The sequence below is a fragment of the Agelaius tricolor genome, unplaced genomic scaffold, assembly GCF_023055355.1.
Source record: "Agelaius tricolor isolate 1412-34295 unplaced genomic scaffold, bAgeTri1.0.p SCAF_5, whole genome shotgun sequence".
In the NCBI taxonomy this organism is placed as follows: domain Eukaryota; kingdom Metazoa; phylum Chordata; class Aves; order Passeriformes; family Icteridae; genus Agelaius; species Agelaius tricolor.
In genome coordinates, this window is record NW_027269265.1 from 40,775,025 (window position 1) to 40,802,633 (window position 27,609).

The 27,609-nt window shown below is 47.4% G+C and overlaps 1 protein-coding gene across 2 annotated transcripts in view; it reads right to left on the bottom strand.

Moving 5' to 3' along the window:
* Positions 1 to 27,385, bottom strand: part of CD82 (CD82 molecule) — a 39,209-nt gene extending 11,824 nt beyond the window's left edge. The window contains exons 1-3 of one of the 2 annotated variants that reach the window (XM_071427575.1): positions 27,176 to 27,385; positions 7,753 to 7,834; positions 2,546 to 2,618 (exon numbers count right to left, since the gene is read on the bottom strand). In XM_071427575.1, coding sequence (XP_071283676.1) covers positions 2,546 to 2,618; positions 7,753 to 7,815 — 136 coding nt within the window. In that variant the 5' untranslated portion in view covers positions 7,816 to 7,834; positions 27,176 to 27,385. Of the gene's footprint in view, positions 1 to 2,545; positions 2,619 to 7,752; positions 7,835 to 26,622; positions 26,759 to 27,175 lie in introns of those variants that run through there. The other variant, XM_071427574.1, reaches the window with a different exon arrangement.
* Between the last annotated feature and the right edge of the window lie 224 nt (positions 27,386 to 27,609).

Below are 27,609 nucleotides of genomic sequence, written 5' to 3' on the forward strand. Positions count from 1 at the left end.
AGCATTTAGTACTGCAAGCAACAGAAGAAAAACACTTCCATTTGAGCTGGTCAGCTGACTATTTCTTGCAGACTATTTCTTGCATTACAGCACAAAAGTTGAAGAGATGCTCTGTCTAGAAACAGTAACTAGAAACCTCATTTATCATTAAGAGACATTCCTGTATCTGCAAGCTACAGAGTATAGGGGAATTCTGGATGTCCAGTTATTAATGAAAATAACATTTTTAGAGCTCAGCATTTAGTTTCCTGAACTAAGGAAGTCTCAGGAGGCAAACTTCCTCTGAGCTTCTCCTGAAATATGTTAAAGGAGAATAATCAAGCCCAGACTGATACTCTCCCCCCTAATATATACTTCCCCCTGCTTCTGATACCTGGCACAAGCCACCAGCTTCCAAACTTTTTTCCCTAAAACATGCTGAACAGAACTTCAGTTATCAAGAAGTGAAGCAGATCCATTTGTCACACAGGTCACTTCAGCCAGGTCTCCCTGGCTGGACACATGCCACAAACCCCAGGATCCTGCTTCCTCACCAGTCCTGTGACTCTTGCTGTGCAGGTTACGTGCTGATACTGCAAAGCATTTACTGAAGCAGCAGCCTTACAGGAGTGGCCTTCACAAATCTACCCTATTCCCTCCCTCAAAATCAGCTCAACTATCATGCAAGTCAGTGTTCAAGTGCCCAGGCTGCAACACCTCCACAGCGCTAGAAAGCATTGCTTTGTCAAATTCCCATTAGAAGAAAGAAAAAGCTACTTCCAACTCAAAAGCCCCTTGGAGAACTGATAGTGTCAGGGGATAAGAGCCACACTTGCAGTTCTCATCTGCAATAGTCTTGTCCTGCAAGAGAAAGCTCTGAGGGCATTCAGCTCCTGCTTGTTTGCCGTCACTCCGTGTTTTCCCCTGCGCTGGGCAGGCAGCCAAGCAAGTACAACAGGCTCCTTTGGCAGCAGCTGGGTGCCCTCCCTGATGCCTAGGTTACTAAAGCAGAGGGAAAGAGGGGCAAGGCATGGGAAAGGAAGTGAGGGGGCAGGGAGAGAGCTGATACTGGAAATCTCCAGGAAGGAAACAAAATTCTTAAATGCTCTGTTAGCAGAGATTCCAAGTAAATGGGAAGAAACAGGGCCAAGTTCAGGGACTTCTCCCTTCACAAGTGGCTGTAACATCCATCAATCTGAGGGAATCAGCTGCTGACCCACTGGTACTAAGCACACCTCAGACTGTGAGGGGTATTGCAAACAGCCAGGCCATGATAGGCACCATTTAGGCTGTACAGACTGCTTCTGTTCATGCCCCCACTTTTTTAACCAACACCCCTTGCTGTGCTTCGTGACCTTCTAGTACTGCAGTAGCAAGCCAGTTGCCACAGCACAAAAGCAGAGTAAGGAGTAGCATTTGCATGTGTGGTATTAGCAGGGGTGTCTTCTCCATCCAGCACCTCTCAAGCCAGGTCAGAGTGCTCAGGGGGACTTAGGAGAAGAATCAGTGTAGCTGGGAACAGGGCTATGAATGCCATTAGTGTGCATTCCCCACATGCAGGCAGCCCTCCTGCACTGCCTGAGGCTGGTGCCCAACTCAGCAATTCTGAAGGTAGCGACAACAAGCAACCAGAACCACCAAGCAGAAAAGTTTGAGGTGTGTCTAGGAAAGAGCTCAAAGGAAGCAGAGCTTGTGAAAGATGGAGCTGAGATTTTCATTTGCTGAAAGTCCACTTACAGTCCTCTGAAGCCCAGACTCTAAGCCAGCTGAGCTAAGCCAGCTCAGTTTTTGGTTTTTGTAGAAAGCAGACTGTCTGTTTGTGGCAGACTCTAGCCAAAGTTTGTGGCTGACTTTAGGGGAAGAAAGCTAAGCCCCTTGCACAATACAGAACTCCTCTGATGCCCAGGATAAGTCTCACCAAGTGTAAGTAAGAGAATGTTTTAGTAATCAAAGCACTTCACCACACACACACACACACACCCTAAATCTGCATTCTCTACTGCTTAGCAACAAACATACCATCTCCTTTCAATGTACATGAAGCATCAATAAAACCAGATACTTACTTTCTTTGGCATTCAAAACATTTAAACTGAAATAGATCATTACAGAAAGAAAACAGTGGAGGACTCACACAGCAAAACTGCATTAAGGCACTGGGGGCATTTGCACATTATGGTAGTAAGGAAATCATTGTGAAAACACAGAACATGCAGTGAAAATAGGATGAAATACTTGTTTAAGTAATTTTTTTTAATTAACTTGTTTAATGCCCCTGTGTTTAAGACAAAGTATTTGGATTGTTGGTTGAAGAGGCAGTAGTCTCACTCAGTCTGACTGTGGTGTTTCAATCAACAAGACTAAGAGGAATGCTGTGTCTCCAGGGCTGCTCCCTTTCACCATGTTCCTGATAACAATCCCATCTTGCTAAACACCATGTTTAGTCTGCTCAGGCTACAGACTGTGCATGAAAGTATGGCTATTCCTAGACAATACCACAGTCAAACACAGCCCCAGAACAAAGCCAATTTAGAAAAAGAAGGAAGATGAAAAAACACAGTCTTACGTAGAACTGCAATGAAACTCGTTTTGTCGGCCAGAATCCATACTCCAAACCCCAGGATCACGGCACCCAGAATCTGAAAGTGCAAGAACATACACGGCTTTGTGTAAGTTATAAGCTTAGATAAATAAGAGGAGGCAGTCACTATTATCCATACTTCCAGTTAAAAACAATCATTCCTTTGCTGCTCCCACCCATCTACCCTATGGTACTCCTCCCAGGGTAAACAGGATTAGCACAACTCCAGGAAGAATGCCTCAGCCAACTGCACAGGAGCCCCAAGATCTGCTTGGCAGTTTTTCACACAGTATTTTAATAGTACATAACGTTGTATGGGAGGACCATTCAAAACAGTCTGAGGAAGAGACACCCTGCTGCTAGAACATTGTTGTCAGAAGCGAAAGGTAAGCGCATTGCTTCTGTGAAGAACCAAGGAAAGACAAACATATTATTTTAAATATTTTTAAAATAGAGGCTTGGCCCCTACTTTCTGGCAGAATACCTGAACCTCAGCAGAGTCAAGAGTTATGAAACATTAGCCTTAGCCTCTGCCTTGCTCACCACACAGTCTTATGTAGGGCAAGATTAGTAGAGCAATACATCCCTGTGAGAACTCAGCTGAATCCAGACACTGAATTCAGTAGGCAAGAAATGCATGTATTTTCCCATCTCACTTTGAAAGGTGGGGGAAGCATGCTTTGTTTTAGCCTTCAATTCTTCAGGTTTGATAAGAAGCTGAAAATTGTGCTGTTCAACCAACTAGGACTGGAAAACACTTGTGCAAAGGTCCAAAATAGGCTTTGAAGAAACAAGGAGTGGACAAGAACTGCAAGAGAACTGCAAGCAGCTGTTCTCACTTGAGCAGGATTTCAAGATAGGATGAAGTGAAATAAACTAACAGGGCTAAAGACAGATTGCAATTCTGTGCTTCATTAGATAATGTTTTAATACTTGGGAGACATGGAAAATGCCAAAACACCACCCAAACCAAGCTGGCAGAGAGGGTTGTATGGACAGGCATTGGCTCCACACTTTGAAAGTTTACTCTAGGCTTCAGCTGCTCATACAAAGAAGCTTTTCTGAACAAAGACAAAGCCACAGTCTGAAATAAGCTGCTTGCAAGCTTTCCTGTCTTGGCAGAAGGTGCATCATGTAGTTAGCTCTGGGGACAGCATTAGAAAGTCATCAAGCAATTTCCCACCTACAAAGCATACTGACTCAGCTTCAGAAAGCATGTAGCTGCTGTATCTCAGAAAAGAAGAATTCCCCTTTGCCTTATGTCTCAACATGCTGCCCACAATGCTCAGTCTGCTGATCAAGCTAGAAAGGCCCCTCAAATGTGCAACAGCTGGGACACCTAAAAAAATTCCTCCCAAACTTGGTAGTATCAAGAACTGTTGAACAGACAGTTTAAGGCAGTCTCACATTTCAACTACAGTTTTAATAAGCATTTGTTTTAACAAAATATGCAAACCGGGCTGTATGTGACATCCCTTTTGGTTCACTGACCCTGATATGTCACCTAAGTTTTGCTGTTGCTGACAAAACACAGAAGGGCTGCTGAGCTGAGTTCCTGGCAAGTTATTTGTTATGAGGTGCTCAGACTATCCAAGGCCTGTTTTCACTCTGATCTTTGCTCCAGTCCACAACTTGTGCATTTGCCAGGAGCTGCTATGGAAAACACTACAAGGGGAAGGCAGGGAGACAATAACTACAAGCAGGGAGAAAACACTATCCCATTAACAAGAGTGTATTTATTTCCTAGCAGGATAATATCTCTGCTCAGCATCTTCAGGAGTTTGCATTGCATAGCAAGGCTGCTTCTGCCACTGGCTTGTCTTCAGACCCTCCAGAGAAGAAATCACGTCTGCTTTCCATGGAGTTTAATTCCTCTTTCCACTGGTGTAAACTCCTGAAGTGGGGAACAGATGTCTCCCCTCCTCCCTGGGGGGTGGAGGTTTCACCCCCAGTTTCAGCAAAATCTCCTTCTATACCCAAGCCAGAAGGATGCAGATCCCTCATTGCAGGGTCAGCAGTTTCCCACAGAGAGGTAGTCAAGGGGGGTTTGGATAAACTAAGCAGTGATGAAGCTGACTCATCTTGCTGGAAAGAGCAGCTGGGGGTTCCCAGCTTTCCTTCCCCAGCACTGCTTTCCTTCATGCTCAGGTTGGGTGATGTAACACTGAACCTGGCACAGGGGTCAACAGAAAGGTTCTAAAACTCCAGGCTTTGCTTTAGGTAGCTACCTTCTGCTGCATTTACTGAAGGATTAGAAGCAGGACAGACAGTTATATGTTCCAAACAAATAGTTTCCAGAGACTGTTAAACTTGTCTTGCAGAGCTGTCTTCCCTTTAAGGAGAAGCATGTGCTGCAGCACGTGTCTGCTGGCCAAGAAGGCAGACGTGTTAAATTCTGATTAGGCAGCTAAGATTATACTCCAAGCTTATCCGGTATCTTTTCTAGCAAGGAGGCAGGCAGTCCAAGTAACCTTCTTCCCTTCAACCAAAGCAGGTCAAACCCCTCCCTGAAGTAAATCTCCAAGACTGCAAAATACCACTAAGTCCCTGAACTACTTCAGCTCTAGCAAACGACCTTCTCACAGACCTCAAGCTGCAGAGAAGTGCTGTTTCAATGACTAACTTCTAAAAAGAGTCACCAGCATCTCTCTACAGGCTTCAAGCATCAGCAAGGCTGAGGAACACACTTCAGCCAGCCAGGGCTGGCCTGCACAGGGTGCAATCACATAGGCTCAGCTCAAGGTCCAGAGCAGACAGAGGGCTCTGTCAGCAGCATTGGTGCTCACCTTTGCTCAAGCACCCTCCTCACAAAGCTCAGCAGCTTCAGAAAAGCAGCACAAGGCATTCAAAACCTGTCTGTGCTGACAGCTCACAGCAACTCAATACAAGCAGTTTCTCTGCTAATTAATATAGCTCTACCACACTGTACAAGCTCAAAAATCACCAAGTACTCTCCCCAATTTAGACCTTGAACAAGAATAATGGAAAAATGTCTCATGTCACCTACTTCCTATGAGATGGAGAGAGTAATGTATGCCACCTTCCTCAACATCTGGCACGTGTAAAAAGCTTGCCCTCAGTCAAGACAGAAGCACACTCAAAACCTTCACTCCAGACAAGTATCAAGCTCAGCCAGAACACAGTGGCTCTGGAGACCCCACTTTGACAGAGCAGTCTGAGGGGAAGACAATGCTTGTGCTGCACAGCAGGGTTAAAGAGCTCATTTAAAGCAGCTTCTCCCTTTAGTCAGCACAGACCTTCTCACAATACATCCTACCCTAAAGTTCTTACTCTCCAGGTCTAGCTAGTGAATCAGACCAGCTTTCCACAAGAGGGAGGGGGCTGGGTGCTACACCAGAGGATTGGCTCAGAGCAGGACATGCACAAGACAAAGAACAGCTACTTCCAATCACTTGCCACCCAGACAGAGTACTCAGACTGGAGTTCTCCAGGACCCAGAGAGGGATTCAGCACCTGCCATCCTCAAAGTCTTGCAAAATATAGGAAAGTGCAGCATGGATGTGGGTCAGCCCAACAAAGCAGTTCGACTCTGCCTCCTGAGAGCTCATCTCTCCCCACAGGCTGCCTGCAACCATGCCTGGCTCAGCAGAGCAGGGAGAGAAAGAACACATGGAATAAAGGTGCCACAATGACCCTAGACAGCATACAGCAAAACCAGTGACAGTGTTTTAAGGTACAGCAGTATCTCAGGCTGTCATCTTCCTCCCTTCCTATATGCTAGGCTGGCTTTCTTGAAGAGAACTTTCTCTACACAGAGATTAGCTAATGAACTCAGACCGAGGTTTGGGCATTAAGGAAAACTAGACAGTGCCAGATATTGGGCTTCAGCAAGACTCAAACGCTGTCTTAACAAATACAGCTCTGCCTCCCAGGGTAGACTGGCTGTTATATGCTGCTTAAAATTTATCACTTCTTCAAGAGAGGAGAGAGACTGGATGCTGGTATCTGCAGAGGAGTCTGCACTAGTAGGAGGACAGGCCTGGACTCAGATGGTTTTTCCTATCTTTAAAGTGAACTCTTTAAATCATACTCAGAAAGACCTAGTGGCACTTGAAATACCTCTTCTCTCCCTCTCAAGAACCTTTTCCATGGATGCTCTGAGCACCCCTGACTTTGGACCATTGGACTACAGTTAACTACTCTTGGGATGGAAGGAAACACAGAGAGCAAAAAGCGAGCACAGTAAGCCAAGGAAAACCAGATCCAGATGTGCCTCAAGTTCATCCTGTGTGCTACCAGCACAGTGCAGCCATGCAGGAAGCAGGAGTGAAGCTGTGTGCAGGGACAGAGACCAGAAAGCAGTGCTCACCTTATCATGATTCACTTCCCTCCCTTCTCTCCCAGCCTGACCCCTCCTTTTCCTTACACACTGCACAAAGGATACTGATATGAGACAGCCTGTTTTCTTGCTGACATGTGGAAAGCTGAAACCTTGCACTTCCCCACTACACCATTCCACTGCAAGAAGGCATCACCAATAGTACCATCACTGCCCACAGGACACACAACATTCAGGCATCAGAAAGATGCATGCAAGAATGTGTGTGGCCCTCCCAGACCCAATCTGTTCCAAAAGGAGTTAGTCTTTTGCTAAACCTCACACTTGAAAATAACTGCACCCAGGGGGCTGTTTTATTTCCCCAGACAAGCCTGTCCCAGTCTCCCCCACCTCCCAACTCCATTTCAAACAGGAGACTTGGACTAATTCATCTTGTCACAAATCAAAACCAGCCGTTGGGACTCAAACAAAATTAGAGTTGCTCTTTGAAACCTGGCTGGCCTATTTAGGAGGGCACTGCCATTACTTGGCAGGTTTTGTAGCTTTGCTGCTCAGGGACAGTTCAGCTGCTGCTCCAGATGTGTCAGAGAAAGTAGTTACAACTACTCTCCTTCCAGAAAGAACCCATAACTTCTGCTTTCCCTTCCCAATGCAGGAATGGAGCTGTGTGCACTGGAGGCAGCAGGTGGCTACTGGGAGTGGAGCTGCTTAGCAAACCTGAGACAAACACAGCAGCTCTGACATCCCCCAACTTCAGGGGTCCCCCCTCCTTCCAAAACTCTGGATATTTTATTTAATGAACACACTAGGCCAACATCCAGCAAAAAAACATCTTCTAGCTAACTTTGGTCCAGGCCTTCCTTCTTACTCCACAGATGCTCAAAATACTTACAAGGAACAGGAGGTTGAAAAGGAAGAGGAAGTACTTGGTGACTTTTAGGCAGCCAGACCCCATCTTCTTTCACTTACAGGACCTAAGGGGAAAGCAGACAGACAAGGAGTTATGTTACACACAGGTCCTCTGGGCACCTTCAGAGCAACACCCTTATCCTGTGCAGAGCTCTGGCTTGTCTAGTGGACGTCAGAGCACATGCACAGACAGCACAGAATACCAGAGTTGCCTTTTCAGGACAGTAAAACAGGACACCAGAACCACACTGCAGTCACTGTCGCCAAGATCTCCTGCAGAGTGACACAGAGCAGTTACAGAAGAGATTTAACCACAAATACACTGCTAATTCCATCACTATTTATATGGACTTTGCAATAGTAGCATCAATCAAAACACCAACCCTAGCTACTACTTCTGGTGGTGAAAAGTGATGCAAGCTACTTCAATTCCTTGACAGCAGTAAAAGAAATGCATGGAGCTTCTGGAGCAACATAGATTATTAAAGGCAACAGAGATCATTAAGGGGATGGAGCACCTCTTTTATAAGAACAGGCTGTGAGAGTAAGACCTGCTCAGCCTAGAGAAGAGCTGACTGAAAGAGGACCTCATCAATGTCTGTCTCACTCTGAAGAGAGGGTGTTAGAGGATGAACCAGGCTCTGCTCGGTGGTGCCAAGCAACAGGACAAGAGGCAACAGGCAGAAATGGATGCACAGGAAGTTCCACCTGAACATGAGGAAGAACAATTCTGCTGTGCATGTGACTAAACACCAGAACAGATTGCCCAGAGAGGGTGTGGAGTCTCCCTCCCTGGAGATGTTCAAGAACCATCTGGATGCAATCCTGCGTCATATGCTCTTGGATGACCCTGCTTGAACAGGGAGGTTGGACCAGATGACCATACTGGTCCCTTCCAGCCATTCTGTGGTTCTGTCAGCTTTTCTGCTTCTCCTTCCTGGCCCAGAATCAGTTGTTTCCTACATAAACAACAGAGAACTTTTTAGTTCCTTAAAATTTGCTCTACCAAGCTCCTTGCTCCAAACACACCATGCCACTTAAGAACCACCAACCAGAGGAAGAACAATAACAGGCTGGGGTGACCAGCCTGGCCTGGGAAGAAACAGCCCTAAGAGAGCAAGGTCAGCAAGGTTCTCTGCTGTCAGCCTCAGTGTACCAAGGATCACCAGAGCCCAGTTTGTTCTTTTGTTCCAATCAAAGGCTTTCGCTTAATCCTATTAAATATTTAGGTTAGCCCTGGAGCTAAACTGGTATGTGGGCCTTGTTATAACTGGCCAGCCTTCCCAACAAGCAATGGTCACCCTCAACTACCAGGAGAGAGCACAACTCTGAACTCTGTGGCTCAAGCTGCTGCTCTAACGTCAAGGAACACCACAGCTACAGACTGTGCTAAGCTCATGACTGCACAGCAGTGATGTTATTGAGATGGGAAGCAGAAGGGATATAAAATGTCAGCCAGCTGTGCTGCAGGCTGGTCTCAAATCTTGTCTGTATAGCAGTCATTGCACCTAAGGAGCTCTTACTGCACCGCCAAGTTAGCAACACCTCAGTCAGTTTTTCTTTAGTTAACTCCTCCGGTCAGAGGCCATAAAGCCAGTTGCACCCAAAAGTAGGTCCTTCAAATGAGCCATGGAAAAGTCCTGTAATAGTTTCTGGTCCAAATGTCAAACACACAGCGTTTCCATTTTCAGGGCCCCTGGGTGCAGCCATCACCATGAGTTAGTTCTGTTCCAGCACAGATGCACTAAACAACAGCTGCATCACTACCAACCTAGGAAAAGTGAGTGAAGGCTCTCTGTTAGCAGAATTCCTCCTTTCTCTGCAGGAGAAATGTTCTCTCAGGCCACTAGTCCTGGAAGGTACCAACACCTAAGGCAGCACTTGGAGAAGATAACTAAGATGTGACTTTTCCCATCCAGCTGGCTTGCTTCCTGGCTTCACCACGAACACATCTCCTCTTAATAGGATCACAAACCAGAGCCTGGCAGTCTAACCAGAATGCAAAGGCAGCCAGATCCCTAGGTGATGATGAATTTCTCTTGTGGGAGTTACACATGTTTTTAACCTAGCCTCTAACCTCTTCTTTAACCTAGCCAAGAACTAAGCTAGCTAACAACTTCCTGCACAATGCACTGGACTTCTTACCTTAAGACATCTGATCCCAGGTGCAATTCTCCTAATTTTCAAACTGGAGCGGCAAGTCCCAGTACTCGCTGACTTGCTTCCTAGCACTAAAAGCTGTATGCTGCCTAGTTAAACTCTGCCCACATAGTTTAGATTTGTCAGCAAAACAGATTTGCAAAACTGTTAAGATCTTTATAAAAGTTATTTCAGCAAATTAAGCAGCAAAGCAAGTTTACTGAGAAAGAAGATATGCCTGAGGTAACAAGAGTAAAATATTGCTATCAGGGCTCTTCTACTCCTAGCTATTTGTTAAAGGCATACCATCCTCAATGTTTATTAAAAACACAACCCCAAACCAAATATCCAACCCCAATGGCATTACAGCATTATGCACCATTCTCTTCTTGCCACAGGGCAATGTATCTCTTTCATAGCCCCTAGCCATAAAGTAATTCAAAGTACAGTTTTCATGTCAGAAGAGAGAAAGCATCTAAAGGTTTTGCTTCGAGCTTTTAAGATACTTTAGAGCTTCATGGAAATATTACAGATTTTCCAGCTTTCCCTTCTTTGCAAATTAACTTATTTTTGTCCACTACATCAATGAAACTCCTCAAAACTCCATCTTCTGAAATTGCACAGTCATGAGACCAACACTGTCATACAGTAGAAGCAGAAGCTCAACAAAATTTGACATAAGGCAGGTTTGGAAGGAGATGAGCTCGGAGTTAGCACAACCCGGCATATCCAAATGCCACTCAGCGCCGAAAAGCCAACTTAAGCACCATAGCTAGTGCTGCAGTAAAAGCTGAAGTTTGCCTTCTGAAGTTGGTCAAGTTTTGAGCTTTAATGTCTTGCAGCAATGCATGCAAGGTTAAATACATGAAGTCTGCAGCTTTCAAATTCCACTGACTGTCCACAATTATTTGTTTTTTCCTCTCCCTCTCCATTCCTACTGCTTTGACCATTTGAATTTTCAGCCCCAAGCAGCAACACCTGCTCTTTTCAACAATCCTGTACATACACATCCAAATTTTCCCTGTCATTCTCCAGATTGATGCCAGCTCTGTAGAGGATTTCATAAGATACCATCAGCTTGCAGAATGGCATTTCTTGCAACCTCTCATTCTCCATCTTGTAAAGACATACACGATTATTTATGCAGTGTGTTGCTTTGAGGCACTAGTGCCACAAAAACTTGGTTGCCAACACAGCCTGGTCAGCTGCTATGAAGTTGATATCCAGGGTGTTTCTTAGCCCAAGGTTCAGACCTAGGACCTGAAGGGAGAACTAATTCCAGGAAGGCATCAATTGATCCAGAACTCAGGGGTTTTCCACCAGGAAGGAATGGAACAAGTCTTCACAGGCTAGACTGGCATCAAGGGATAACCTCCTGTCCACTTGTGACCTCCAGGTCTCAGGCCCATCATTCTCCCAGCAACAGCAATGAGAGCAAGACCTGCATGTGGAGTAGGAACATAAAATCCAGGACATGTGTGCCTGAGGAGATGCAGACAGAGGCCTGCTTTGTTAGCAACTGCAGAGGAGTCCGATCACAGCACAGAGGTTAACTTATTTTTGTCACAGGAGCCTTTGAAACTCCCAGTCTCCCTCCTGTAAAAGGTGACCCCAGAGAAGGACAGGTGATATGGGGAGAGCTGAATGCCTCTGCCTCCTGACCTGCCTTGGCCACAGAGGCAGGAAGGGGAAAATTCATGTGCAGAATGAATTTATAACCACATCAGTCAAGGTGCAGAGAGGCTAAGTTAATTTTTAATTGCAATTCTGCTCTATCCAATTAGATCCTGTACTGCCTCACCCAGCAAGCACTGCATGCTTGGTGCTCAATGAACTTAATGATATTTGGCCCAGGCTAGCTCTGTACATGCCTGGGCCATGCAGCTCTGCTGGGAAGGGCTCACCCCTCCTCTGCAGCCACCCTCATGCTCACTCCACAGGTTTCTCCCTGATGAGCTCTGGCAGCTGAAACACCTCAGCTGCCAAGTTACTGTACAGCAAAAATAAGGGGCTCATTTATGAGTGCAATGAAAGACAAGAACCACAAAACAAACCAGAGCAGAACAGCTGTGGAAATCACTGTTTCAGTGTAGACTTACAAAAAAGTGCAAAGATCATGCAAACCCTTAAGGACAGCACAGATGTTCCCAAGTGCACTGAGCTCTGACAGGCAGTCCCAATTCTCCAGCTCAGGCAAAGAGCATTCACATTTGACTGTATCTACATAGCCTGAGGATGCTGTCCCCTCTTCTCCACATCCTATTGCTTAAGGACAGGAAATGATTGGTTACAAAGAAACTGCAGGTTGTTTCTGTGTACTTTGACCAGTTGCTCCCCACCAGCACCCCTCAGGCTGTAACACCAGGGGACATAAAACTAAGGTAGACCCTACAGGACGTGCTACTACCAACTTCTACCAGGCTAGGATGGGGTCAAACCAGCACCAGATTTGGCTTTGACAAGCTGCTATTTCCATTGCCCCCACAAACACTTCAAATGCCCTGTAAGGTTGGAGTGATGGCTCAGATCTGCCATCCCTCCTGCCTGCTCAAGGAGAAACTTCCAGTTTGACAGATGCAGAGATGCAGCAGACAGCACTATGAACTAAGGTTCTGAAACATACCCTAAGGATCCTGATCCTCTCTCACCTCTTGTATCTGATGTGGAAGGGGGATCTTTGAGTGAAAGTACAGCTGATGCACTGAAGGAACCTCCAAAGCAGCCTCAGCTGATCTCAAGCATTGCAGGTGCTTCTTGACACAACAAGCAAGCACCACCTTCCTCACTTAGGTTAAGTCTTACACATTGCAACAGGTCATTTCCCTCAACATATTACAAGCCTGGACACTTAAAATACCTAAAGCTGTCCTTGATCCTGTCTCACCTCCCTGTATTTTCTTTCTCACACCACAACACTGGCCAAAGTTAGCTGGATTCATTTGCAGACAGATTGACCAAGAAATCCTGGAGATGGAACTCCCACTGCTGTACTCAGGCTGCACAACTGGCTCCCTCTGCCCAACTAGCAGGTGTCCCCAGGAAGGGATCAGCATGCTGCTGGTTCCATAAAGATGTTTATCTGCACAGTAATTTGCATGAGGCTGAGGCCATTTTGAAGGCCAGTGCAGTTACTTTTTACAGTGTTATCCCAATCCAGAAGCCACAGAAGCCAGCACACTAGAGTTGCTCAATAAATGGCCACTTCCCAGCTCCAAAGCAGACATCCCCACGCAGGAGAGACTGGGGAAGGGGCAGCTCACAAAGCCATGGGGCTGAGGAGGTCATTCTTTGCAGGATTCTGAACCCTTCACCACAAAGCCCAGCTGCTTCCCTATCCATGCACATACAGAACAGACATTTGGCAATCAGAAAGTCTCCTGATCATGACTGATGAGACAGGACAGCTTCACACAACAGTACCAGTTAATGAACAATGACAGAGTTACTAAGTCTCCTGGTACATCAGTGCCCTCAGGGCAGAGACTGTAAGTTACAGCCCCATTAACATACAAAGCATATCCTAAGGAGTTCATCTTGTTGACATTAATATACAAAGGCCTTGGACTTTCAGTACACCTGGGAGGTACATCTTGTCTCTGGCAAGCAAATAACCACAGAGCTGATGAACAACCCAAGTCTGAATTCACTGAACTTTCCCTAAGCTTCACTGAGATAATACCAGCTGTGTATTGACCTTGAAAACATAAACAAGATTATGTTTGTCATGGAAATTTTCCAAATAGCATCTCTTCACAAGTTATAATGGAAGGATGGAGGGAGAAGCTGGATCCTAAAAATCAAGGTACATATATTATATATATATATTTATTTGTGTGTATCTCAGTGATATGGATACACTTTCTTTTTGAAGGAAGGTGTCAGTATAAGATAGAAAAGTATTTCTGCATATTACAAATTTTGAAAACAGAACAAACCAGATCCTGTCTTATTCCATGTACTACTAGAGAGTTTCTTCTGAAGTAATCATCTTCAGTGGTAGAGGAGATGGTCTGAGGGCTAAGCACAGAAAGACCAGCATAGCTCCATCAGCCTGCAAACTGCAGCATCACACTCAATTACCTGCAAACTTCGAACTGCCAGCACAGACATGCACAGTGAGACCCTAACAGCATCTGCAAGACATCTGCAGGACAGAGACTCAAACGTGAATGCAGTCCCCCTGCATTTGCTACTCCTGGGGCAAAGGGAGCAGACTACAGCAAGGCAACAGCTGCAGAAGGTACTGCAGAAATACCACTGGAAAGAACTATTCCTGAGAAATAGTTTCTGAGAGAACTTATCAGCTCACAATGCAAAGGTAGACTTGCTCCTGGTGCACCTGGTAAGACATGCAGATTTCTGTCTGACTTCTATACTTAATACACTGTTGTGTGAATTATCTGACTAGCAACTGCATTCCCCAGCAAGACCCTGGATTAGAAAGCACCTGTAGGACTCCTACCATGGCATAGATTTTTCAGTGTGCTTTATCACAGCAAGCATGTGTTGTGTATTTTGTAAAAAGGAAATGCGTATTTTAGAAATGTACTTCTGATGCTCAACGGGAAGTGATCAGATATTTATAAACCACTATCATATCCTTAAAAAGAAACCAAGCCCACAGTTCAGTATCAAAGAGCAGCAGAGGTTTTAGAAGCGTCAGTTTTTATCTCTATGTTTACAAGCAGTGTAAAACATTTTGAGAACATCTGGCCTTCACACTTTAGATTGAAAGCCAACATTTAAGTAGGTCTTCAGTCCCTACAACTGGCAAATTGAGAAAGTTCTTTGCTATTTTCAGCCTACACACTCATGCTTGCACAGCATGACAGTATTTGCAGGACAGCGTTTCTCTGATTTAAGCAAAACTTTCCATACATCAAAACCAGAGATAGAAATCTGCCAAAAATGGGAGGAAAAAACCAATCCCAAACCCGACAAACTGTCCCAGAAGTCATTTGATTCTCCTCTCCCCCTACAAAAAAAAAAAAAAAAAAAAAAAGTAGAAGAAATGAATCAACTTACCAAAAATAGCAGACAGAAGAAATAGCCAAAAGTAGAGTTTAGTGGACTTTCTCTTTTTAATTACCACGTATTAGAATGTTAGTTGTGCAACAAGCTCTGCAGGTCAGGTCCAGAAAGAGGTCTCCACACTGACTAAAAGCCAGCACACAATGCAGTAAAAATGCAGAGTTTTCACAAAACTGGTTGGGCAACTCTGTCACTTGACTACATTGGCTCTTTAATCGCTTCAACAACGAGACCAACTCAGCTTTGTTTTCTGCACTTGGAGCTGCCAGGCTGCAAACCTAACCTCTGAAATGGATGTGCCCACCAGCTCCCACTGCCATCTGTCAGTGGCATCAGTGTGTCAGAAGCAGTGCCCCTGCTCTGGCCTGCCCCACACCTTCCCACAGAGGAGCAAAACCTGTGAGCAGGACCTGCACTCCAAACTGCAGCAGGGAGACCAGCACAGACAAGGAGCACTCTGCTTATGATTACCTGATAAGCCTCTCCCCAGCATGGTTCTGCAACACAGGGGATGTTTCAAAGTGTTTCCCTGTGCCAGTCATCAGCCTGGAAATCCTGGGTGCAAGTACATGCACAGGACAGGCTCCCCTATCTCCCTTCTCATGCAAGCAATGCCTTGGAGGTCAACAAATCTCCTCCAAGGAGTTGCACAATATCCCTCCCAATGCCACTTGGCTTGAAGACACCTTCCTCAGACTCTGCCAGGGCACCCAAAAGCTACCACAATCCAGGCAGGAAGAAAGCCTTTTTTTCTATTTTATGAAACAGCAACAGAGACTGTGAGACTTAGGTAGGAGCCAGGTAGCAGAACTGATTTTTATCTTTCCTGCTTCCTCCTCCCCCCATAAAATGCAAGAGGTCAAGGTTGAGGACTTTTTATTGTAAAGTTCCCCTTCCAAACAAACTGGTTTTCAGTTACTTCCATTTCTCAGATGCTAGGGCAAGTAACTAGTGGGTGGTTAGATTCAACACACTTATGACAAACATGTTTCTGAGAAGTTACAGCATCTGCTTGACCTGGGAAATGAGGATTTCCTACTCTTTTTTTCAGGAATTAGCAGGGAAAGTAGTTTTACTTCAAGGGCAGGAAGTTTTCCACAGCTTAGCAACTTGCACAACATTTAAACAAACAACTTCTCTCTCTACCTGCCCTCTGCTTATTGGGCCTTCACACCCCACAGCTCCACAGACAGGTGGGTGGGGCTGAGCAGAGCCTGGGCACCAGCACCTGGCATAGGAAGGAAGCTGAGCTTACCCAGCACCACTGACAGTAATTGCAAGTTATCCTGGAGTTCATTTCATAGCTGAAGCCAGACACCTCTAAGTCCAAGTACTAGAGACTGCCTACTCAGAAGGGCATAGGGCAACGAACACTCCCTTGTCCTTCTCAGATTAAACCTGTGGAGGAGCTCAGACACCCTGCCAAACTGTTCTGACTCACCAGAGCTATGAAGTCCCTTGCAGCTGACACCCCACTGGAGAATGGAAGTGTCCTCTGCCATCAGTATTATCCCCAAGACCTCTCCCCCTAGAGAACATCCACATGCTCTCAAGCGGCAGAAAAAAACCCCAAACCAACAAAGCAAAAACCCAATACCCACCACAGAGCAAACAGAAGAGGCCTCTGGCTTGTTATTCTAAATGACTGTGAAGCTTTAGAATTAAGTAATCTTCCTTGAACAACAGAAGAGACAGGCTAATAGTCTACTTTAATCATATCACATGCTTTGTATCAGACTCTTTACTGATAGCAAGGCATTGATCTAAGAAGCTGAGGCTTTAACCCTTTAGCCCACAGATTAAGTAGAGGCTGGAAGAGTACTGCAAACCCATCATGACTGGAAAGTGAAAAGAAGTCCTACTGGCACAGGAAAGTGCCTCAGGCCACAAGGGGATACATCTTTTGTCTTGTTATGGGAAACAGTCCTTTTACTGTTTGGAATTTTAGGAAACTTTGGTTTTGCCAAATAAACCTTTTGCTAATATTTAGCTACTTAACCACTCCTGTGCCCCTGCTAGTACACTGGCACTGCCACCTGGGATTCTAGAACAGAAGAGCACAGATCAGCAGCTGTAACAATTGCCCCTCTTCAGCAAGGTCTGCCCCACCATCACCAGGGGCCTCCAATCTGAAGGCCCCCACTGCAGGCTGACAGTACAGCAATCAGAAGTACAGGATTCCTGCTAGATTCTCACACAAAGTACCTCGTGATCTCTCCCAGATTTGCATACCAGGGAAGACAAGGAAGGCAACTCTGCCAAACCAACAAGCAGGCAGGGCCAGCTGAGCCTGGGGTCTCCAACCTCAGTGGTACAGAATCACACACACTGTGTGCTGCCACTGTGTGTGGCAGCAGTGACACAGCCATGGAAGGTCACTCCCAGACCCAGCCTCTGCCCCAGAAAAAGCTCTACTTCCACCAGACCAGCCCAGGGTCACAGGAGACCTTGTGCCCTGCTGGAGCATGGTCTGCCCTGCTGACATGGGGAGCATTGTCACAGACAGTCTGAGGATGAACATTTCACAACATCCTGAGTTTCATGCCACAGATGCCACTTGACACTACCAAAGGGTACAAATGAAAAGAGAAAGCTGGAACTATATAAAGCTCCTGAGGAAGAGATTCTGTCTCAAGCAGCCCATTTCCAAAATGATGACATACAGAGGGCAGGAGGGCAAGAAAAGCCCTAAAGTGCAGGACTTTAAATCACAGATATTTTGAGTCACTTCCTGCTACTCAAAAACTTTCACCTCAACCACATTTTCCCTCTCCAACATCATGGTAAATAATACAAATAGTTTCATACTGGTAACTGGCAGTACCTAGCCACAACAGCCAAACCCTTGCTGCCCTGATCACTCTGAGGATGCAACACAGAAGCTATTTCAAACCTTGCTCTGGAACAGTCAGTCCCAACAGGGGCTGCTGTACAGTCTCTCAGATGTACAGCAGCATTGTCTAGCACTTTTTCCTTTCACCTTTAGAGAACACTCTCCTCATGCCAAGCTCTTCTGACAGGAGACAGAAAATGGAAAAGAAAGCAACATTGTACAGCAGTAAAGAGCAATGCTGTGAGGAGCAAGAATAACACAGCATGAGCTGTTACAGAAGCTGCAGCGAAGCTGCTTTGTTCCCAGTCTAAGCATTTTAGGAAGTTAAATGCCACAATAAGAAATCTCAGCAAGTCCAGGCTGGAAAGCAAAGGGGTCCTCTAGAAAACACTTAGCCAGCTGGAAGAGATACCCAAAAACTTTTGGTTGCCCTTCTGTGAAGATAGTCCTGAACTCCAAGGCAGGCTGCAACACACAGAGGGGTTTTGCTACCCTGATGATTGTTACATTACCATGCAGGTAATCCCAGCAGAGTTAACTGGAGCAATACAAAAACACTGATTAGTGACAGAGCTGCCACTTGCAGTTAAGATCACTCCTCCAACACCACCCCAAAAAAAGAAAATAATCAATCAATCCTTCTAAGCAATACATGTGTAGGTTCTGGACAGAACTGTTTCAAGCCAAGAAGAACAGACATATGGGATAGGTTCCCTAGGAATTTGGCAGTTAAAAAAGAAGCAAGATTTTGAAAAGCTGGGTCTGTTTTGGGAAAAAGAGGGGCCTCCTTGGAGTCTGCAGACCTATGCACAGTGGTCTGGAAAACGGGTTCAGCTGAACCTGAACCAAGAGAGGCTGGGTGGCCTTTTCTTCCCTGAAAAGGTCTCCTTTTCTATATTTAGAGCATAAATAAAGACTATTTGATGGAGGAATGCTAGAAGAATAAGATGGAAAAGAGTAGTTCAGAGGTATTTACTTTAAAATAAGAAAGAACTCAGAATAACTAATTTACAAATAATCCGATGAGCCTCAGTGCAGACATAAATGCTCCCATTTCAGGGGGAAAAAAATGCAGGCTGTTCCATCTTTAATCAATAAATCATGATTGAGGCTAAGACTACTTCATAATAGGATTGCAGACACAATTTTTTCTTGCTTGCCTCTGTCCCACTGTATTGTTGTCTTTCCCCTCACAACCCACCTGGTTTTATTTCACATCAGCTCCACAATTTTTAATTAAGCCAAACTCACCAATCCCCTAGAACTACAGCAAGAGGTCTCATGCACGCTTCCTGGGCAGGTTATGGCTGTCACACACGGCTCCCTCTGCCCCCAGCACACACACCCACCCCTGGCTAGTGCAGCAGCTTGAAACCCAGCCCAGCAAAGCCCTGTTGCTTGCTCCTCCTCCCACCCATCACAGGGCACCAGGGCTGAGATCCTGGGCACAGGAATAACCTATGGAATAACCATCAGACAGCACCACACAGCTGCTGAGCTGCCTCAGCTCACATTTGGCTGCACAGGCTGCTCTTCCTGACAGCAAACACCCTGTGGCAAAGGCTGTCTCTCTTCTGGGCAAACAAGGAGTAACTGCTGGGTTCCCATGGGGTAGCACCAGTGCATGGCCACCTCCTTGTAGACACACCGGTGGGTCTTGATGGTGGCTGACAGCTGGGATAGGAAGAGGTTTCCTATCTACCTGAAGCTACACAAAGAAGGAACCTAGTGTTTTACTACAGGATCAAGTCTAAATCACTGCCACAACAGCCTTCAAAGCTGCTACACGATGGACTGGTAATGAATGCAAAAACACTCAGGCTCTGAGGCCACCAGCAGGACTGCAGCACCAAATCAAAGAAGCCTTTGAGGTCTTGGATTTGGGAATTAAAGCAGCTTGCCATTCCCCAAAATAGCCCTTCCTTGAAGTAGTCTCTTCTGCCAAGGCAGCAGCCAGTTTGATGCAGTTTTTGACATTAAAAAATTCCCAAGAAGTTTTGGCAATTGCCTTTTTGTCACCTCAGTTTCATTCCAGGAAGCCCTGAGTCAGAATACCTCCCCCAGCGAGAAAGGGCAAGAGGAAACTCTGACATTTCAGGTTCTCTCACATCAGGCAGGAGAAGCACCAGCAGTTATGGGCATCACCAACCCCTCAGGAGCAGCCAGGACCACCCCAATTATAGCTGCACTTGCACAAGGTGTTCTCAGCCTTGGAGGATCTGGAGCAAAGGAGCTGCTGGGCTCTGTGCACAGGGAGCAGCCACCCCTGCAGCAAGGCCCACTTGGAGGGAAGGGCTGGGGCTCACTAGCAAGGCTGATCTATCACACAGGGCTCCACTCCCCCACACCACCAGCCTGCAGGAACTCCTCTTGTACCTGAAGCCTCTCCCCCCCACTGCTGTGCAGTCAGACAAGTGCAGCAGACCCATGAGAACCAGGGAAGGGCTGTGCCTTTACCTTGTTTCACACGGCTCACCAGGGCTTCTCCACACAGCTGTGGTCTAGCACTGTTCCACAGCAGCTGCTGAGCAGAAGTCCTCTCTAATTAAAAGAGCTTCCTTGGGGAATAGGCAGATTCACTGCACAGCTCAGAGAGCTCTTTAGCTATTCCGTGTGCATAGCTGCAAGCCAGAACCAGAAAGAGACCTGAATGCAAAGAAGAGTCCAGCAGCTTCTCAGACTGTTGGGAAAGTACATTTAGGCAACTGGAGTTTTATCTGGTCCTCCCTCCCCTGAAAGACTCCAGAGATGAGCATAATTAGAATTCCTGCCTGCCTTTTAAGCCCCAGTTTCTTCAACCATGCAGCACAGATGCTGCAGAATAGTTCCCATGTCTGTTTGGTCAGTGCAAAACACAAGACAGCAGCAAGGGCAAACAGCCTTGCTAACCTGCAGGTCAGCACTCTGTCTCCTTAATCTGAGTCCTGCTCTGCTTCTGTGTCTTACAGGGCACCTAGATCCATGACACAATAAAGGGAGTGAGGGGACCAAGAGGTTGAGGAAGCACACTGGGAAATTGAGGACATTCCAGCAAAGCCACTCAGGACTGACTCATTACCAGCAACTTCAATCCACGACAGACACATGACCAATTCCACAGCAGGCAAGAGGACACTTTGTGCCACAGCACCACATGAAAGAAGCCCCAGAACCAATGCAGCCCTAGAGACAGTGTCCTGTTACCACAACACTCAGAACAGCACCTTTTTATGCAAAGAGTACTCTACAAATTAATTTATTACAAGCAGAGAGGAGAGGAGCAGAGTAGTCTGCAAAGCAACTTTAGAAAGCAGCCATAACTCTGGAAATCAAAGTCCAAAAAACCCCTTGACACTCTCACCACTGAATACAGAACTTCTATTCAATTTCTTTCCACACACATTCCAAGTAATACTAAGTAAGCCATTTGCAAGACAAAAAAGAAATCAGAAAAAAATCATATAGGAAGGGAATAAGACACTCCCAACACAAATATTTTTCCCTCTATTACTAGAACACTTACAAACTGAAATGCCACAAAAGGTATAGAAACCTCCCTAGAAAGGTCTAACTAGACTAAGTTAGTACACATAATCTATTTAATTTAGACTTTGCAATTGATTCCCAACAAAACTGCTTACCATCTACCACAGGAGACATACCAGCTCCAGGCAATAAGGATTTGCATATTCTTATATTATGGGATGACAGTAGCAGCCCTTGAAGTCCTAGTCAAGTGCCAAAAATGCCCTTTCCACACCTGCCCTGCATGCTGTTCCAGAAGCCCAGCACCAATACAGCTTAAGGCGCGGCCCCACAGCAACCCCATGCACAAAACCCCAGGTTGCTCAAACCTGTGCCAGTCTGGCGTACCAGCCCAAGAAAAACCAGCATCCTGGAGCAGCTTACTTTAAAACTGGACAGACAAGGTGCTGCATGAAGCCTCTCCTGTAGAGGCAGGAGCTGAGGGCATCACATTCCTCTGTAGTCCCTTGAACCCTCCTGGCAAGGGCACAGAAACCTCATGGATCACAGAGGCAGTGACCCAAGCAAGGTGCTGAAGAAGAATATGTTTAGATCCAGTGACTGTAACCTCTTTTCCAGAACAACTCTAGGAAACAGCCTCCTTCGTTCCCAACAGGTATAGCTACTTTACAGCATGTTCAGTCCCTGCTGTGCAAACCCCTCTGAGATAATTCCTTTCCTTTCCCAAACTACCTCCTTGACAATGGGAACAGGAGGGACCAAGGGCAGCTCCCAACTCCAGCTGTGGGAAGACCAGCTTAGCTCAAAGTGCATGGCTGCAGCTCTGACAGCTCATCTGTTCTTTTGCTTGCATATGAGAGACTGAAGCAGATTTGTTTTGCCTACAAAGGGAACTCCCCATTATATAACTTCAAATCTCCAGGCTGCCGGATATCCTAATGTATACAGTCCATCCCAGATCAGCATTTCTCCAGTACACACGGCCATGGGATTATCATCATACTGGAAGAGATCAGCAATCTGCTTACAGCTCAGTAACAATTCTGTAGTAAAGGGTAAAGCGCTTTCATGATGCACCTGCCTCAAGGCTGTGCTGCAAAGCAACTAAAATCAGCAGCCTAGCAGCATCCTGAACAAATTCCACCAGTACTTCACCTTTTGTGCAAGGTTCTTCCTCTGGTCCTTCTCAGCTCCTGAGCTCCTTAAAGACAGTCAGGGCACTTACCACACCAGCAACTTTCAGATATTAAGTACATGCACTGGACTTTGTTTTGACTTGCTTTTAAATGGTGGTGTCCCAGTAGGTGGTGTCCCAGTTCTGAAGCTCCACCAAGGAGACAAAGAACTAGAGCAGTCAGCCAGACTGCCTGTGCACGCACCTCTTCCCACAGGACAAAGCCTGTCCCCAGCTTGGTCTCCTTCCCTTTCTCTCCTGTATTTACTTTGGATGAGCCACAAACCACCCAGCTTCCCTGTGTTCAAAAGGACACATGGTTGGGTTCAGAGCTGGCAGTCTCCAATCCCTGTTCCCATCCCCACAGGCTACTGTTTTATTCCCTTTTTCTTCTCTGAGCAGCCAGACAGTCCCTTCTGCAGAGCTGCTCACAGTAACGCCTCATCCTTCTTCCAGAAAATTAGCTAGCTCTGAAGCTGAGAGTGCACACAAGAAGTGATTTAAGCAATCTCCACTACACAGTTCCTTTGCTTCACTTATCACCCCATCTAGACTGAAGTCAGCCATTAACTGCTTCAGTGTTTCCAGGCCCTGAGAGCCCAGAGAGCTTTCAGCAAACAGGCTGTGCCACAGCCAACCAGCCATCAAGGAACTGCTGGCACTGACTGTGCCTCCTGTATTATTCCTTTCACCATGCCAAGACAGCCTGTAATTTTTAGCCTTTCCTCCATTTCATTCCCTCTAAGAATACAGAAGAGCCAAAAAGACACAGAGGTGGTTAGGTAATGATTGCATCTGATTAGACAGTTCTAAAGGAAAGGTGGCTCACTCAGCCATCCCTTCACACGTCTGTCATTAATCAGTAGCCTGTAGGAAGCTCCAATCCCACATTCCTCCAACAGATGCATTAGTGCAAGGACACAGTTTATTTCTTTGCCCATTAAAGCTGACAAGCACATGGTGGTGGGTAGGCTACAGGGCCCAGCTACCCCTTTGCTGCACAAAAGGACTCCAGGACTCTGGATGGCACGATCCATGTACAGAGACAAATGAAGGCAGGGAGAGAGAAGAAGGGGATAAAGATGTCATGCTCCTATTTTAAAGAGGTGAAGTTAAGGCACTCTAGGGTGAATGCCATAATGCTTGGCAGTAATAAGTTAGCTTTGGTGCACGTAAGTTTTTCCACAATGGAAACTGAGGAGTAAGTGCAAGAAGGCTGTGGCTACAATCATCCCTTGTTACACTGGAAATAACTGCTACCTCCTCCAGCCTTCCAAGCTACTCAAACAGAGCCGGAGCCCCGACAGAACCCGCCCCCTCTAGCACTTCCCACTCACTGGCCAAGGGAAACCAGACCAGGAAAAAGATGGCTGCCATGCCACAGGCACCATTAAAGTGGAGCAGTAATTACTGCTTCATATAGCATGATCCAAGCCCCTGGCATTCCCATAACAGACCCTATCCCATCAGTGCCCAAAGGTCTTTGTGGCAATGCTTTTGCCTGTGCTGTGTGCCTCCTGATGCAGCAATGCCAGAAGGCACCAAGAACCACAGCCATGGTTTGAAAAGTGCCCTGGGGCCTGTGGTTATCAGAGGTCTCAAAACTCCCACCTGCATCCCTCTGACTTAAACATCTACTGGATGAACACCTGCAGTCCTGAATAGACCCTTGCTCCTTTACAGCTATGAGACCAGGACACAGAGTGACAGAAGAGTGGTAAAATCTACCCTTGGTTACAGTCAGATTGGAAATTTCATGTGAAACTACCCCTTGCAGTTCAAAGAGCTTGAAGCAGAGCAGTTTGAGCAGCAGGGACAAGAAAACCTCCATGGAGCTGTGGGAAGACCTTGTTAGAGCATTTCCTGCACCAGCTTACAGTTGTAGGTCACACTACACCTGCCTGTCACCCGAGAACTAAAATAGAGACAATAACAGTAATGAAGAGAGTCCAGATGAGCCACATCATTAAAGCTGCTAAATCCTCTTAAGGGAGGAGCTTCCATGCAGCAGGACAGAGATTGCCCACAGGGAGGGCTCTCTCCAGGCACTCGGCTTGCGTCTTGCTCTGTTTCTGTCACACACAGGTAGGAAGCTGAACAAACACTGCAAGGCTTCACCCAGCCCTGCAGCACAGGGATGAGAATGTCATCTCAGTGGCCCCCAGAGCTCTTGACAAGGATGGAGAAATGCAGCCAAAGAGGGGTTTAGGTCCAAAGAGGCTACACCAAGCAAAGATATTCTGGCAGCAAGATCCTTCTCTAAAAGGGGTGCTAAATGACACAATGTTAGGAGTGAGGTGAGGCTACTCACTCCTCCGAGCCACTCCAAATCCACACACAGCCTTGCAGAGCAGTTGGCAAAGGTTCCTCTCACCTGTGTGAGCTGCCAAGCATGAGCAAGCACCCAAGGATTTTATTTTTTTTGTAAAGAAGCACAACTGCAGCTCTAGGAGTTCTGCTCCCACCAAAGGACCAAAACCAAGTGTAAATTTAAAAAAACACCTCACCGTTGCAAGAGGTTCTGCTATGGAACTCTGGCAGGTCTTCCGACGCCCTTGCAGTGACACTGCAGAACAGGTCGCTGACTGTACCACCCAGTGCCCTTTGCCTCATTAACGCTTTCTTCCCACTTAGTGCTCATGAAGTATTTAGTAAAAGCTGAGTAATTTGTCATTTTTACAATTTGTCATATGCTTGACATCAGCATACAGCAGCACACTACCGAGACTACTCCTCTCACTAGATACCTCCATCTAGATTTTCAGAGCAGTTTCTACACTTTGACCTTGTGGTCCACGAAAATTATTCTAACCACAGGCTTCTCCTTGACAGTTCTCATGCAGTGAGCAAGCTAGCAAGCTTCACAGCAGCAGGCTCACATCTCAGGCCTTGAAGGGGATTTTTCTTAAGCCCAAGACATCTGAGAAAGTTTAAAAAAAAAAAAAAAAAACCAAAAAAAACCATGGAGGGGAAGTATCACTGATGGCAGATTTCAAGACAGCACTCTCCAGTTGTTCACCCTCACTTGCACAGAAGCACACGGGTGTTGTCAGAAGCGAACAACCCAGAGGCCTCACAAGTGGTGGGATGTGTTACATCCCTGTGAACCTCCACCCTCAACAGCAGCTCAAACCTCCAAGAGCAGCTCTTCTCCCCAGCCACTGCCTCTGGGAGCACTGCAATAGCACACTGTCCCTCCCTTGCGCAGCCAGTAAGTTTCAAGCTCTCATCTTATACACAATATGCCAGAGCTTGTCCAATACATAGGGACACTTTATCCTAAACCAGCTTTACAGTTTACTGAATCCAATATTTAGATCCCAGGATGGTTGGGTTTGGGTTCTTGGTTTCTTATTTTTTTGTACCAAACACCCCATTTTATATGAAAGCATTCACAGCAGAGCTTTAATGCTACAGGGCAGAATCAGCATGCCTGGAGTGCAACAAGCCGCTATCCCCTTACCAACAGATTTGTTACCAGTCACATTGCAAATACAATTCGCATTTAAAGCATCTATCCAGCTGTTGAACTGCAAGCACTACTCTGAACTGCTCACAGGGATCTTAAAAAGGAAGGAAGGAAAAAGGGACACAGCAGGCTGGGCCAGCACCAGATTTCTGTAGTCGTAATAGGGTAAGATCGCTACGGAAGCATCTAATCCACATCTTGGAAATCAATCAAGACAGAGCCGACTGAAGCCAGCTGTATGCCCAGTCTCATCGGCAGGCAGCAGAGGCACTCGGCCGATATCCCCGCACAGCAGCAACCCGCCGGGCCAGCCGGACCCGCTCCTGCGGGCACCGCGTCCGCTGCACCTGGCGCGCTCTCAGGTCGCACACCAGCTCCGCCAGGGGATCACAGCTCAGACCCCTCTCGAGTGTGGAGGGGCGCGCCTGGGGGCGCCCAGCAGCGGGGACTGGCGCCCCGAGCGGCTCCCCCGGCCCGCACGCAGCCCCGTCGGGAGGGGCGCGGGGGTGCCCGGGGCTGCCGAACCGCAGTGGGGGCTCCCGCCCCGGCCACCAGAAAGCCCCGCAGAACACCCCCGGGAAGTCCCCGCCGGGCACGGCCCCCGTCCCGCCGCGCCGAGACCCCCGGGTCGAAGGGAGCGGGGTATCCGGGAGCGGTGGAGGGAGTCCCGGCCCGCGCCGTCCCCGGCCCGTGCCGCCCCGCTCCCCGGCCCCTCTGGGGCGGGCGGCCGCAGCGCGCCTACCTGCTCCGCTCGGCGGGCTGGGCACGGCTGAGCTCGCAGAGCACTCCCCCCTCCGCCGATGTGGCCCCCGGGGCGGAGCCGGCGGCTGCGCTGAGCCGGCCCCGGGGCGGACTCTGCCCGGCCCCCGCCGGGCGCTGCGCAAGCCGTCGCCTCGCCCGGGCGCGCTGTGCCCGCGGCCGGGAGCTCTTGCAGCGCCCGGCGCTGCCAGCTCCGAGCCCGTGCTGCTCGCTCGTCGCGCCGAGTCTAGAGTCCCACTGCCCACCTGTGAGGCCTCGGCCGCTGCCTCCTCCTCTCCACCCGAGCCCAAGCCAGCCCTCTCCCTGGGGCAGGTGGCCGGGCAGCGCGCTGGGGCCCTTTGCCCTGCTCGCTGCACTTGCCGTGAACCCGTCTCCTCCCGGGCTGGGAGGAGCCCCCTGCCTGGCCCGCCAGGTAGGTGCAACAAGCGCACGCACAAGCACCCCTTAAAGCCCTTTAAGGCCGCTCGCAGCTTCGCTGGTGCTGCGAGACGCACGCTGTGGCTCTCTGCCCAGTGAAAGCAAGCCTGATGACCCACCGAAAGATTTTTCCAGTGGGCTATTTCGCTGCCCCGGTGGATCCTGTAAACATCAATCGGGCTGCACATTGTTCCCCCTCCAAACCCCGTTAAGCCCTTGTTTGCCCCAGTGCCTCCAGCACTGTGAAGATGGTGTGGTGTTCGCATGCTGTGGCTGCTGTTTGCTCTGCTGACCAGTGCCACTGCATTGTTTCCATGGGCTTCTCTGTTTTGTGTAGTGTATCCGCTCTGCGCAACAGGCAGCAAGCTCAAATCACCAGCTCTTTGTTCTTGGCACGTGGCATAATTAGCCCAATGGGATCCTGCCTCTTCTCTACTGGCAGAATGCAAATAAAAATAAAAGTGATAAGGCAGTTTAACAGTAACAACGTGATTCTCTGTAAATCCTCATTTCACAGATGCTGAAACCAAACCCATCAAGCAAATCCTAACAT